At 39.8% G+C, this 15,796-nt stretch overlaps 1 protein-coding gene across 2 annotated transcripts in view; it reads right to left on the minus strand.

Annotated features, from left to right (window-relative positions):
- Nucleotides 1-15,796, minus strand: part of GALNT7 (polypeptide N-acetylgalactosaminyltransferase 7) — a 62,143-nt gene that overhangs the window by 14,066 nt on the left and 32,281 nt on the right. For both annotated transcript variants that reach the window (XM_054383090.1, XM_054383091.1), the window contains exons 3-5: nucleotides 7,404-7,570; nucleotides 1,689-1,819; nucleotides 1,341-1,420 (exon numbers count right to left, since the gene is read on the minus strand). In XM_054383090.1, coding sequence (XP_054239065.1) covers nucleotides 1,341-1,420; nucleotides 1,689-1,819; nucleotides 7,404-7,570 — 378 coding nt within the window. The remainder of the gene's footprint in view (nucleotides 1-1,340; nucleotides 1,421-1,688; nucleotides 1,820-7,403; nucleotides 7,571-15,796) is intronic.

Consider the following 15,796-nt stretch of genomic DNA (forward strand, 5'->3'; position numbering starts at 1 on the left):
CAGCAGCAGCCTTCAGTAGAATTCTTCCTGTTTGATTTTCAACATGCTCCTAATTGTGATCCATCACATAAAATATTCACCAAGACATTATCTTGTTATCCTCCCCAAATTTTTCAAATGAGTTTCCCAATGACTAAAAAATGGAAATGCTTCAAGCTTGAAGTCATATCCTACGAGATAGAAAAATAAGAGAGGGGAAGAGAAATGCTAATGCCATGGTCTTCTCTGAGGCAGAAATAGCAGCATGCTGCACCCAGGGTGTGCCAGTTTTGGAAGAAGGCTGTTGAGCACTGCCCTCCAGCACCATGTGCTTTGGCATCACTGGTGCTCCAGTAACTGCTTGTGCAGGTGGTGGTGGAGGGTGCCTCTAAAGCTGCCTGTTCTCTCCAAACTTTCTCTTTAAAAGAGTAATGCACACTTGATGGAAGCTCACAACCATTTCCATCTTCTCTCTAGTATCCTGCCTCAAACACAGTCTTCAAATTGAGTTGCAGCCTTTAAAACACACAAAAACCACCTCTTCAAGAAAGTTCTGGTAGAATGACAGGTTAACGAATAGCTTTTATGATTAAGTGGTTATTTTATGGGATTAAAGAGTTTAAACAAGCACATGGTTTCCTATACACACATACTCCTTAACCACACAAGCTAAAAGTGTGGTAGTAGGCAGCAATAGCAGCTGGAACAGGTGGAAGAAACTAAGCCCCTGGGGATCTGCTTTCCTCTGCCACTTCTCAGATCCCATGCATGCCGAGCAGGTGTTCCCACCACTGACTCCCAGCAAGAGCTTAGGCTCATAGCAGAGACAGGCTCAAGCCCTGGCCTCAGTTTGCGAAGGGCAATACTCCAAAGTGCTTCACAGGAAACAAGTAAGACCATATTGCAAGAACAAAGACGAAAAAGAGAATTTTGAGATCACTAGGGCTCTAAATCCCTGTTAATTCAAAACACTGATACTTTTCCTCTACCAAAAAATCACACTTTTTATAGTTATTTTGTTTAATTAGGCTCCTTACTCAGTCAGGACATTTTTATGATGGCCCCTCAGATCATTGCAAATGACAGTTGTTGTCTTACATTTAATCTATATTAAGCAAAATATTTAGTACGTCCATTAAAATAAACTATCTGGAGATTTATTTGCCTGACCACCTTCCTTCCTTCTTACATAGCTTTTATACTGGGAGATAACAAAATCATCGTACAGCAAATATTCATATAGTTTGATACAGATAAATCTAGCTATAAAACATATTGTCTACTGTTTGAAAAGCAAAGATTGTTACTGTGACTTTTTCTTCCTAACAGACCAGACGCTGGAAACAACAGGAGAACATTACCTGTCCTTAGAAATAGGAGCTATAAGTGGTGCATACCAATTAATTCCCACCTCACAATGTGCATCAAGGTAAACCAAAACCTTAAAAAAAAAAGACAGTAATTTATATTTCTTTCTGTTTCTGCATATGAGATCACAATGATTTAATTAAGCTTATTTACACTGAAGTATTGTCATATTATAAACAAACAAAAAAAAAATCAAGGATAAATGAGTAGAATTCATCTCTTAAAATTAGTAGCAATAACACAATACTATGCTTCCACACATCTATTTGAAAAGAGTCACCACCACCTGTCCTCTCCAAAATAGAAAAAAATCACAGACTTGTGTATGAACTGGCTCCTACCTGTCCAAGTTTAGCCTTCTGGGCTCCAATGCTCCTAGCTTGGATTAAACCTTCCCTCCTCTCATTTCGAAATACCTTTACAAGGCCGTTCCACTGCTTAAGATACTCATCCAGCCTCTCTTTCAAGTGTGCTATCAAATAACAAAGAAAAAAATATTTTGTTGAGGTTTAATACCAAACAGCTATGCACTCTTAAAACCCAAATCCCACTCTTCTTAAAAATATCTGCAGACCTTTAAGAGAACTTTTCAATTCAATTGCTTATACTACTGTTCAAAAAGACTAACCCTGAAGAGATCATGACTTGGAGCTGAGCTCTCTTGAGTCCATGGCACAGCTTCATCTCTGGCATGTCTGAAGAAAAAGAACTGGTTGGCCACACCACAGGGGAGTTTGGTGGACAACTGCCAGTGACTTCAATGCATCACATAGTGGGTTTTGGGTCTTTGCTTGCATTTTGACCAGGCAGAGACGTTTCTACACTTCAGCACAGGTTTTCTCCTCACTGGATAATGTCGTATGTACAGCTGAAGGCACCACTTTTCAGTTATACCTTGCTCTTCACTCACTTTCTGCCTCACAAAATTTTCTGTCAGTCACCCAAGACAGAAACCTACTATATTAAAATTATCACCCTCCCACTTGGAGTTGGGAGCAATCTTATGCTAATCTCTTGATGAAATTAAGACTAATTGGAGGGCCAGAACTGCAGTGAATGAGCTCTGGCTCATTATAGTGATGAGACAGGAAACCCTTAGCCAGAGGGATTTGAGTCAGCGAAGGGATGAGTAACTGTGTAAGCATGGAGATAGGTTTGCTTAAATGGTTACAGATTTGTATTTACACATTGGTCTTTGCAAAACTCATCTGGAAACTACATTACTGACAAAAGGATCCTAGTGCTGCATAATATTTTTGCACAGATGATTCTGTTGAGAAAACTCAAAGGCAGAAGGGCTGGCAGTCAGGTACTTGAAATTTGAATCTACGCTGATTTAACTACTGGTGTTCACTTCAAATCTAATTTTGTACTGAAAGGCTCAAAAAAAAAAAAAATGTCTATAGCTTCAGTTTCTCCCAGGCAGCAACCAAAATAAGCCACCTAAAGCTACAGCTAAGGCATCTATGCACTAGTTTGTACCAGCTTCAAGGGGCCGCTAGATGCCACGACTATGCTATCTAATGGGAGAGGGGACATGTAAAGGTAGAAGGAGGATGTTCCTTTCAGCAGAACAGGCCATCAGCCTGTGTCAGCTACATGATTTTCTATGCCCCACATGAAAATGTGGAATTTGCTGCAACTTAAATTCTGTATACTTTAGATTTTTGCCAACAACAAGAGTTTTTTCTAGTTTAAACAAAGCTACATATAAATAATCAAAATGGAAATGGTTAGCTTCAGAATTGAAGTTTCCAAACTTGAAAATTCAGCAATTCCACCAACGAACAGTCTTCTGAAGCCATTATCTTTAATACTCTTATTATCTCTCCTCTTCACCTCTATACAAGAGCATGTTTCCTCAACTGAAAGTTTTAAGTATCTTTTTCTCCTTTTCCACACATATTTACAATTTCTTTTGTAAATCCTTGTGCGTTACAAAAATTTCAAGAAACATAAATACAGAAGTAGAGAAAGAACAATTTTATCACATATGCTGTAGAGAATAGAATAACATGTCATGTAATATATATAGAATATATAATAGTTGTGATATACATTTTTATAGGATAAAATCAACAGAGTTATGAGGTCATGCAGAAGTGGTACTAAGAGAATCTTTATACCACACCATTATTTATTCTGCAAATTCCAAGTACATGTTACAGAAGGCCTGTCAGGAATGTCTTAAAGACATAAAACCTGAAGTTATTTCCAGCTCTCCTGCTTAAGAAGCCAAATGTTTTAGTTATCAAATGTTCAGCTATGTAAGGCTCACAGGGATCTATAAAAACCTGTCATACTGACAGTGCAAAGCTTTTCTACAGCACAAGTCCCAGGACTTTGCAGTCCATTATCTGAAACAGCGCCAGGCTTCACAGCAAGTGCTATTTCCCAGAGGATAACTGAATTTTTCCTTCTTCCTAAACTAAAAAGCCTGCATGACAATATAAAATCCTGATACTTTTACAGTTAGAAATAGTTTGGCCAGTGTTAAATTTTGTTGACCTAGAACATGTATTTATGGTATCTGTCAACAGCCTTGCTGTACTCTTGTTTTGATTGTTTGCTTAAAAACGTGTATTTTACTTTTCAAATTATTAGAACCACCAATCTGGTCTTCCCTTGTTTGGGTTCTTCTCTCATCTCTGAGTGCATGATTAAAGCACCAACTGATGTTTTTCAAAGACACATCATTTCTTCAAAATGAACTTAGGCATTGCAAATTACAAGGGAAGGGAGAGGGGTGGGGGGAAGAGGAGGAAAGCAGGTTTTTTTCCCCCTCAACTTGTGGATGCCAGTTTAAGAACTAGGAAATTGGTATCAGAAGTCCTCCCTAAAGCAGCTGCCTATGCGTTCCCTGTACTGTAATACTACTAATGTGGGGCTCTCAGCTCTAACACAAGCACTGATTAATGCTTCACACAGTAAGCAGTTAAAGAAGTTAAAAGTACTGCTACCTGCCTATGCTCATTACTTCCCTTTTATTTATCATTTGAGAAGCTGCATCAGTGGGAATTAAAAGCAATAAAGAATAAGTAAATGCAAGAGCTATACAAAGCCTTTAAACACTACCAGCAACACTGGTGTTTACCTTGCAGTCACTCTTTACAGGTGCATAGGCTACAAAAGCAAGCTGCACCAGCTGAGATATTGAGCTTTAAGAAAGCAATAAAGTTGGTACCTAAACACATAACAAGTAGCTGTTGAAGACCTATATACATAACCTTAATTGTAGGGAGCCTCAGAAAAACTGGTATTATGAATTCTAATTTCCTTTCCCTTCCAGCTAAAATAAAATTTCTCTATCAAGGAACACAAGAAAAACTGGAAGGGAAAAAAAAAACAAACACATGCAGCAGCATGGCCTGGACACTGACACTACTGTAGAAGCTTTTGCAACACTTCTTGGACTCTAGCTTGCACTGGAGGTCTCCACTGCAAAGACCAGAACTAGCAGCACGCAATTAGCTTAGTGTCATCTTCTTATTACTGTTCCCACTGTACTTTGAGCAGAATTCAGCACATCTCTCCATACATTTCTCTACAGCCAAACATGGCTGTGTGCAGAAGAGGTACAGAAGGAAGGGATGCTGTCATACAGCAAAAAGACTGCTCCCAACTGACTTCATACAAAGAATTATAAAGAAAAGAACATTTCCCAAGCATTGCAACTGTCCCTCTCTGCAAGATGTAACATATACAAGGTTTTATGCAGCTGTAACTCTCTTCTGATGAAAGAGGATTTCTCATAAAGGACAGGCAGGGCTCTTATGAGCCAGTCTTTACAAGTGTTTACAACCTTTATGCTCTGTTTTAATTTCCTATTACTGGAGAAGGTGGTGGTTAAGAAATAAGTACAGCCACATCAAGTGTGAACAAACACCCCATCCCACCTGTTCCTCAACACTGGCCTCCTGTACTTTTCTGGGTAGAAGGTTGCATATGAAGAGTGCAGCATGAAAGCAGGTGGGGAAGGAGAAAATCTGGTATCTATGCCGTCAGCCCTGCTTTTCTGGCGGCTGAAAAAGTAAAAAGCCACCAGCAGCTCTGCTGTGATTAGGAGCAAGCTTTGCAGCTCTCCTAACTGGAGATCTCTTCAAGTGGATTGACATGCTTCACAGCCCATACTAGGTCATGTTTCTCTCTAGAGAGAAAGAAGCGGAGCAAGATTGTATTCTCTTGGACATTTTTCATCTAGAATGCAATTTCAATTACTGAAATTAAGTTAATTATGTTTACCAAGTAATAGCCTAAAGCAGTTTGAAGAATTATTATAGCAAAACAACAGAATTGCAGTAAGGTGGTCAGAGCCATTCCAGTCTGTGCTTACTTTCATCACTCACATAAGAAAACTGTATTTTGAGTTGGCTTTAATGAATTTTTAGATTTAAGAAAGTTATCTGGGGAAAGGAAAGAAATAACAGAGAAAAGAGTCTGCTGGACATTAGGTCCAGGCTAGCTGTATCTGTTCATCACATATATATGTACAGTTCTGAAAACAAAGTAATAAATTTCTTCCAAAATTCTGCCTTTATTTAATAATCACCATACATTGGAAAACTGTAGCATGAGGAAAGTTGTGATCCCAGTTGAAAAGGAAAAAAACACAGCATATGTCTGCAAACTGGATTATTAAAACTATATCCCTTAGGAAAGAAGATACTTTAATTTCATAGCATTTGTGTGTATCTAGGACAAATCCTCAAAAGCTATAAACAGATACAGGAGACTATAATGTAGCAGTCAGTAGCTTTATTAGACTAAGCCAGATGCAGTCAAGTTTACCACACAGGTAAAAACAAACAGAAAATGATACCTACCTACAGGTACAGTGTAAAAATGAATATACAGTAACTATTTTACATAGTGAGTTATACTCAAAAAAGGCAACTCCAACTACATGATGAGTTCAGTTTTTAAATTTATAGTGGGTAAACTATAAAACAACTGAAAACAACTCCTCCCATGAGGCTGGAACTGGGAGACACCCAAATCACTTGATAAAACGGAGAGCTTCAGAACAGTCAATCTGTTTTCCATGCCACTACCTAATTCAGACATTATGAAAACAGGAAGGGAATGTACCCCATGCTGCTGACCAGTTCAAACTTACTTGTGCTCCTAAAAGCTATCACTGTCCAGAAAAAGATGTCATTCTGCACCTAGTAATGTTTATGTATCTACCCTTTTTGTCTGTCAACTTCTATTCAAGAGCTATGTTGCAATAGAATTTTGCAGAATGTGCAGTTTTGGTGCACTATCATGAAATTTGTTGAAAGTTTAAAGCGAGATTTCCTCTCTATCAGTCATCATATATCTCTAGTATACCACTTTCAGTTCTTTTCTCTATTTAGCCTTTTTGCATTAATGATGGAGATGTCATCATTAAAGAAAAAAAAGGTCAGTGTATGTTTATAAGAATCACAACTAAGTACATACATCCTGACTCTAAACCAGGACCAGAATGTATGTTGCAAAGGAAAATATCTGGACTTCTGAAAGCCGCTGATATACAGGACTGAAAGAAAGGTAGAAATTAAAACACTTAAATTCTTAAAACCAACCCCCCCCCCCAATAAACACCTTAATGTGATGTTTTATTACAAAAGGCTGAAGGAAACTAAAAAGGTATTGAAAGCAAATTGGAATAATTCAATAGCATTAGATACATTTTTATTATAGTAAAAAAAAAAAAAAGAAGCTATTTCTAACAGACTTAACTCAAACTCCTTTAATGCTCGTAAAACTACTTGCTTTCACAAGAGCTACGAGATCTAGCCATCCCAGCTTTCTACTATCTACTATTCCACAGCTCCACCACAGATCCTGTGGTATTCACCAACAGGTGAATACACAAAGGATTGCCACCTTTATGAAAAAAGTTCATTGGAAGAGAACATTCTCTTCACTGAAAACTGAAAGGACGGAAGAAGTAACTTACTTTTCTTGCAGAGTCAACTCAGTCCATGGCAGGTAATAAATAAATAAACCCCAAACTATTTAAAAAAAAGGTTTCATTTTCTACAAATAGTGTGTTAGTATTTCAGATATACCTTTGTTGCTAAAATCGTCGATCAGCACAATTTCTGCCAAGTATTTCCTTGGTGTTCTCTTAATGACGCTGTGGACTGTCCTCATGAGCGTGGACCACCCTTCGTTATGGAAGACAATGATAACGCTGGAGGTGAGCAGGTTTTCATCGTAATGCCAGTATTTGCATCTGCAAAAAGATTTGATTTTATTTGTTTTCACCTGGTGATTTACAGAACTACGTAACATCATCTTTGTGCAAATGAGGTCGTCACTGTCAGCCACCCTTCAGATTGAAGAGAAACAGGATATAAAAGGCAATATAGGTTAAACACAGCACTGAGGTATGAGGCCCAAAGAGCAGCTTGCCTCCTGTCAGCAAGCCTTTTTCCCTCCTGAAAGAGGTAGGATGCAGGGGTGAACTCCTGCCTCCACAGCTAGATGCTTCCTCCTCCATGAGTAGGCAGATGGCACTGCACAGACCCTGCTGACAAGATACCCCTGCCACCAACACCTTGCTGCTTGTGTGGACAGTAGAGAAGAATGGAAGAAAATCTGCAAACTGTGGCTGCCAAAAGATGGGTCCTCTTCAAAACATCAAGTAACATGATTTAGGATGGACTGTGTGTTTGGCTCACCTTTTAAAATCAGATTCACCCAGTAGAAGGATGGTCTGTAAAGGGTTGGTTTTATACCGTCCAAGTGCAGAATCCACGTAATTAGCAAAGTTACAAATACTGTTGTGGCAAGGCAAAACTCATTAATTCCTGCCCTTTCATATCTAAATTTAAAAAGCTTAAATGCCCAGGAACATTCCCATGTATGAAATTACCTTATTCGTTGAAATATTTAGTTTCTGAAACTAAAATAAGTTAAATATAGAAAGAGGCCACATAACAGATCTATAGGTATATTTAAGGAACTTTTCTTTGGCAAAGGAGGACATATTTCACTTCCTCTCAGAGAACAACATCAATACATTATTTCTCATCCACCAGAAAAACACTCAGCAAATTGGCAGAAATTTGTTTCTGTGGGAAAAGAAAATTTCAGAATAAAAACAATCCATAATTAGTGCAATTAAATGAGGCATTTCTTCTCCTAGTCAGGCATACTATAAGCAAGCTCTGAAATGGCATGATCTTGACTAGTAGTTTACTGACTAAAATATTCCAGCTTAATTGCTTTTATACCTGAAGTAGCTGCAGCTTATAATAGAATCAGAGAATCAACCAGGTTGGAAGACACCTCCAAGATCATCCAGTTCAACCTATCACCCAGCCCTATCCAATCAACAAGACCATGGCTCTAAGTGCCTCATCCAGTCTTGGAACATCTCTGGAGACGGCGACTCCACCACCTCCCTGGGCAGCCCATTCCAATGGGCAATCACTCTCTCTGTGAAGAACTTCCTCCTAATCTCCAGCCTATACCTCCCCTGGCACAACTTGAGACTGTGTCCTCTTGTTCTGCTGCTGGTTGCAACCCCCACCCAGCTACAACCTCCCTTCAGGCAGTTGTAGACAGCAATGAGGTCCTCAACCTCTCAGCCTCCTCTTCTCCAGGCTAAACACCCCCAGCTCCCTCAGCCTCTCCTCATAGGGTTTGTGTTCCAGGCCCCTCACCACCTTCGTCACCCTTCTCTGGACACGTTCCAGTACCTCAACATCTCTCTTGAACTGAGGGGACCAGAACTGGACACAGTACTCAAGGCATGGCCTGACCAGTGCTGAGTACAGGGGAAGAATAACCTCCCTTGACCTGCTGGCCACACTATTCCTGATCCAGGCCAGGATGCCATTGGCTCTCCTGGCTGCCTGGGCACACTGCTGGCTCATGTTCAGCCTACTATCAACCAGCACCCTTTCTGTCTGGTTGCTCTCCAACCACTCTGTCCCCAGACTGTAGCACTGCTTGGGGTTGTTGTGGCCAAAGTGTAGAACCCTGCACTTAGCCTTGTTAAATTTCATCCCATTGGCCTCTGTCCACCCATCCAGCTTGTCAAGGTCCCTCTGCAGAGCCCTTCTACCCTCCCACAGATCAACACCTGCTCCTAGCTTGGTGTCATCTGCAAACTTACTGACAATGGACTTCATTCCCTTGTCCAGATCATCAATAAAGATATTTATAAGCTACCAACATACAAGTGCTAGACTGTTTAAAATGCACAGTTCAGACCACTAGTGCTTTTCTGCCACAGATACGTCTCAAAGGGTTACAGCTGATCACAAATTGCAATGCTTCCATTTGCAGCAGAAACATTTGAACTATTGACAAGTTATTTAGCCACTTGCAGAGATAAAGTGGATGTACAACCCAGGTGCATAAACTGACAGTGTAAAAGAAAGATTTTTTCCCACCATATGCTTAATAACAGACTAACAATAGAACTGTGTTACTTAACACATACTCACCTGGATTAATTTTGGAGACAGATTTATGTAACAATGGAGGAAAATGGAGTGTTATACATTCAAAACTGGCATGCCACATAAAAGCCAGTGGAAACTGAAAGCACCTTTTGCCTCATAGAAGAAAGCAGTATCTGATACAGGTTGCACTGCACGGCTGACCTTCACCTTCAGCAGTTTAGTTAGGAAACTTTTTTGCTCTCCAGTTAAAGACAGCTACACTTCACACTGCTTTCAACAACAGAAACAAAGTGAGCACTGCAAAACCCCCCAAATCTTATGCTTGCTGATGTCTCAAACTTCCTGCAATGCAGGTAGGAACAAGATAGTGAAGAGCATAGAGTGAAAGACGTGAAGTAACAACATAATTTTAAAAAGTAAGTTTGTCTTATTACTACAAAAGCCTGAACTGAACAACACATCTGCAAGCAATTTATAAGCATTTTAAAAATCTGTATTTAATACATAAACCCAGAGGTCTAGACAGCTTTTTGCTACATGTCCAACTTAATCTTCTCAAACCTGTCAGCACATTGAACTTTATAAACTTGAAAAATCATGTGTTCCTAAATGTGCCATTTGCAAGCTATAAAAGCACTGCATTTATACCTCTACTAAAATCACACTTATTTTTTTCCAGAGACTTTACTTCACTTATTGGACAGTCTACAGACTGACTCATCAAGCCCAGAAGCTCCTGACAGACTGCAGTAACTCTATGCACAATTTTGTCTCTCACCCTGCATTGAAGGTTAGAGGTTTGAAACACAGTAGTTGTTTCTGACACATGGCAATTAATAAATATTTTAATCTCTGTGCAATTTTTTACAAGAAATGTGAATATTGCACAAAAGTCAGATGCCTCCGCTCTCATTTCCTTCACACCCACAGGGAAGGAAGCAAAGAGCCTTTCTTCAGTGGAGCAGCACTGACATCCAGTGGTTGGCAAACCGAATACCAACAAACCATAAATGTATTTTCCTTGGTTTGGAAGCTTAATATTACAGCACTAGTCTCCCTGTATATTTTAGGCACGAGAAAAAGAAAATAAAAAGTCTGAACAATTTCCAGACATATGCTTCAATTGTAAAAGATCGGGTCAATTCGATACGGGTGGCCAGCCAAAAGCTGCTTTGAAAACTGGCTGGGGCAGATTGAAAGTACAAAAAGGTCTGTGGCAAAGAGGACTTAAATGTTTCAACCTCTAACTTAATTTTCTGGGTACTGTCCTGCCCACATATGGTAGGGCAATGCACTTTCAAGTGTAGCCTGCAGGTCAGTTGCGGCAAGCAAACTCACCTTAGAAAAAACCCCAACACTTGAATTCTTACTGGTATAGCTGAGAGAATGACACTTTGCAGCAAATATTCAGGAATAAGAGAGTAGCATTCTTAAGGTATTCTTGTCTCTAGACATTTCACTTTTCCTGACCCCTGCAGAGAGTTTCTGTATGGAGCAAAAAGGATCAGGCATGCACAGATCTGTGAAGGGCTGGCAACACCTTCCCTAGACAGTGCTGCAAGGAATGACAGCTCTATTTGCTTCCTTTCTTCAGGGAGCTCATGGGTGAAAGAATTAGATCAGCTCATGACAAAAAACTTCCTGTCCCAAAATCAGCACTGGTGTTACTGAGCAAAAACACGGACTGAGTCATCACTGGAACAAGAAGAAAGCTTTTGAAAGATATACACAGCAGTGATCTTAATGGAGAAGCAGGGGGAGAAACAGGGTGAGTAACATTTGTTCTGACTGTTAGCCTGCATGCTTAAGATGTGATGAGTCCCACATCCCTCTCCATCCGTGGGAGTGAACAGCACCGTTGCAGACCATGGCACACCAACTTCCCCACCCCTTGGTCACAAAGTTATGCACCAGACACAGCAGGAGAGAATGAAGCTGGATACCTGAGCTGGAGCATTCCTTTGCTTGAGGAAATTTCTGCTCAAAACAGCTTGGTACTCTTTTTGTTGGCTTGCACTTACTAAATGCCCCCTGTCCTCACCAAAGTACCATGCTCCAAAGACTGGATGACCCTACAACCCCCCTGTTAGCAACCACTGCAGTTGCAGACAGAGGCTCAAATTTCCCCAGTCTAAAAAAAGCCCAGGCTAGAGGCTGCCTCTCCTGGAAGAATAATCCAGTCAAGTAAAAGTACAAGCGAAGGAGAGCACCTGGACAGCCATTTAAGGATGAGTCCCAATCAGGTAGATACTTAAACAGGCAATTTGAGATCTTAAGCTCACAGAAGTGCTTCTCGTATCATCCTGAATTCCTAACTTCCTTTGCATACCAACATGTAAACTCCAAGAAACTGAAGAGAGATCATGGCTGCAACTGTCTCTCTAGCCTGATACTATCTTCCTGAGGTCAACTAACTAACTATCACCTTTGTTTGCAAAAGACACCTCAGTCCCCTCTCTGGATTTTAAAGCACTCTACATGCGTGCTCAGATCAAAATGCAGCAGCAGAGATTTCCCTGGGACAAGCAGGGAGCTCCCACTGCTCTCCTCTAACTGCTCCAACAGCCAGCTCCTATGAAGCTTCAGTCAGCTGTTTCAAGCTGAATGCCCTGGATGGTACAAAGCTGAAGGTCTCAATTTAGCTTTTATCCTGAAATTGCAAGTGACATTAAAAATTGGAACCTCTCTTCTCCATTAATATACAGTTGTTCACAATTGTGAACTGTATTTTAAATTTTATTTCACACCTACAAGTAGTATGTGATTCATAGTGATACTTATTACCTACTGGTAATACTCTATAGTCAATGCATTTTTTTTTCAGTCTTTGAGAGGGTCTAGCATCAGCAGACAATAAAAATAAATTAGGAGCTCTGCTTTCATTGCCAACTTCCTTTTTGAGCAAGCCCTGTTCTTACAAGGAGACAGCTCTACAGCACATTGTTCACATACTTTAATACTGAATTTAGGGCTGCTTGTTACTTTAAATCATCACAGGACACAGGATCCATCTTCACTGCAGTTTTCACTACTGGAACTTGAAACAACAGAAAATTCTTGGTTTTGCTTTAAGACCAATACCTGGAATTCAAATCTTTCCTGAACAGAAAGAGATGCTCTGACCATGGACAGCTAATCACGTTTGAACATGTGTTTTTTTAACTTCAGAAGTCCTGCCAGCACAAAAGCAACTGATAACCTGCAGCAGAAGGTCAGCTGTCCTGATTTAATGTAACTTCTATAATTCACCTGATTCTCAACTCCAGCTCTCACTGAGGTACACAAAGAGTTATGCACATTCTATAAAATTGGTTTTCTTGGTTATAGAACAGTTCCAGTGTACTGTATGGCACTTCAATAAAAGATTTTCCTGCAGGACCATGTGAAACAAAACCAAGGCCCTAATGCTCCATTTCCAATGACGTAGACACCAACAACTACTACTGAAACCTTTTTTTTCCATATAACAGCATCAAACACGTAATTTGCACAGTCTTGTAATTAAGGAATTAATCACATTCCTGAAGAAAATAAGCTCCACTCTAGAGCTTTTTTATTCAGCCTCCTTAGCTGCAGTAAGAATGACTGGACAACTAACTACTTACTGTAAGAGAACATACTAAATTCATGTTATTTGCCCAGAGTCAAAAAGACCACCTACTTCTAATGAGCAGACAAGATTCATCTGCCTTATTTCATACCCCAAGTAAATTGTTTACAACTAAAGAGTTTGGTATTTTTTCAAGTCCAGCACCAAAACGTTTCTGGTATTTTTAATAGCACTTGGATCAACCACAAGGTCCAAACTGTCACCATCAAGCTATGACAGGAAAAATATCTTTATTAACAGCTCTGCTTTAACACACAGCTCTGAATGTGCATGTTCTTTAGTAAAGTTAGAATGCTTTTATTTTTGGCAAGAATTCCCTCCTCTGCTTATACTAAAAATAATAAAAACCCAAACCCAATACCCTTCGAAACTACAGATACATTTTTTTAAAACAAGCAAATTCTTCCCTTTTGATTTGTTTCTTGAAACGTCAAGAGCTGAAAAAAACAGTTGTCCAAAAACACATTTCTTTACACAAGGAGCGCTGTCCTCAAGCAAGGAAGAGTTACTTTTTCAGATTTTTCAACAAAAGCTAATGTGACCCATGGCAACCAATCCAATTATTCAAGTATGAATTTGTATGCCCAATGGGGAATTCCCTGTAACAGCAAGAACATTAAAAAAGAAAAGTCGAAATGGATAATCCATGGAAAGAAAAAACACTTTAAAATATTCATTTTGCCATGATCAGGCTGACAGATGTGTGTGGGTGATGCAGCTGAAATGCTGGCTCACACTGGTGAGGGTACAGCAGCTATATATTGTCATATTGGGGAGAAAAAAAAAATCAATGAAAGATTAATTTGCCTTATGCCATAAGCATTCACAAGCCATAAAGCTTCCTCTCCCAGTCAAATGACTCAGGATAGAATTCCTGCAAGATTTCTCAAAGGAAGCTGTCAAAAAAAAAAATCTATCTTAAATACAGTCATAAGACTAAAACCCCTTTGGGTAAGTAAGAACAAATTGTAAGCAAGTCTTCCATGGACTGGATTATGACAGCATATCAAGTCTGAGCAAAGCCTGTTGAGCACTGATCCCTTCTTACAGCCAACAGAGTTAATTACCCTTGCATGAAATAACATCAGCATTACCAACAGCCCTGGCTAAAGGGCTCTACAGTACTGTAAGGACAGATAGGGAGTTTCACAGAGGATCACTCACAATATACTTTAAGATAATGCTTCTTGACTTAAAATTCAACCTAAATAAGCATGCCTGAAGTCTTGCAAAATATACCAATGGAAATGGCTGATGGGGTCATGTACAGTACAAAGGTTCTGGACAGGGCCTGCTAAGCCTGCTCACCCTGCCCTACTTCTGTGCAACTCGAAATAAGACAGAATACAGGTATTGCTCCACATAAACCTAGTTTGTGGCTCCCCTGGCCCTCCTGCAGAAAGCTGAAAGGTTGCAGTGAGGTGATGCATGGTCTCTGAAATTTTGTCTATCAACATTTACGTATCCCATAGATTATTGATTTTGCTTAACTAAACCTATGAGTTGCTGAATGCCAAAAAATCCCCAAGTCAAGAGTATGCAGTACTAGCAAAATGGAAATATTCTGATGCATCTGGTAACATGCTATCCTCCCTACAGACTGCAGCAAGAATTGAGGACTTTCACTGCAGCCACAACTGCCCAGAATCACCAGCAAAGTTCCTATGGAATCAAAGGCAGCTGGCAGTGTGCCCAACTCCAAAGTCAAATCTAAACACAACACAACTGAATCTCCCTATATTACATTTCCTCTCTCTTCTCCCTCTAGCAGGGATAAACCCTAAGGCTACATGGCTTTTAAGACAAGAGAGACAGTTCTTACAGCATGATTTCACTCCTGCTAGCACTGCCTGGGAAAGTATTTGGCATACTTCACTGAACAAACCTGACTGCTTAGGGTGATGCTTAAAATTTTCAGATCCTTAAAAGGAAGAAAAGGCTGAGAAGAGGTGTACCTGGATTGGCATGGCTATGAAAAAGTAACCCCATCTTTGTCTGCAAGATCTTCCTCTATGAGCAATGCCAAGATACCACTAACCAGGGGGGAAAAAAAGGTGATTATACTGCTTAAACTGCTCTTCAGTAGGATTAAACTGGATGTTGACTAGCATTATCAAACAAAATGGCTTCTGGACTTTCGAAACAGATCAATAGAAGGAAAATAAATGGGTGCATCCAACAGGAAATCTGCTACCTTTTGCTGCATTTCTTACCAGTATCAGGAGATGAGCAGTGAGTAAGTCAATACCTGAAAGCACATGGCAGTATCAGACAAATGTACACTGCTTCCTCTCCTGCCATTCCCAGAAGACACATAGAAGCTATAAACCTTTAACCTACTTAGGGCAATTGCAAGCATCCCAAGTATTCGATAAATAAAATATGTGATGTAAAGTTGTCTAAAAGATGCCTTTCATTCACATTGCTTTTCATG

This window comes from Indicator indicator, chromosome 8 (assembly GCF_027791375.1).
Source record: "Indicator indicator isolate 239-I01 chromosome 8, UM_Iind_1.1, whole genome shotgun sequence".
Classification (NCBI taxonomy): domain Eukaryota; kingdom Metazoa; phylum Chordata; class Aves; order Piciformes; family Indicatoridae; genus Indicator; species Indicator indicator.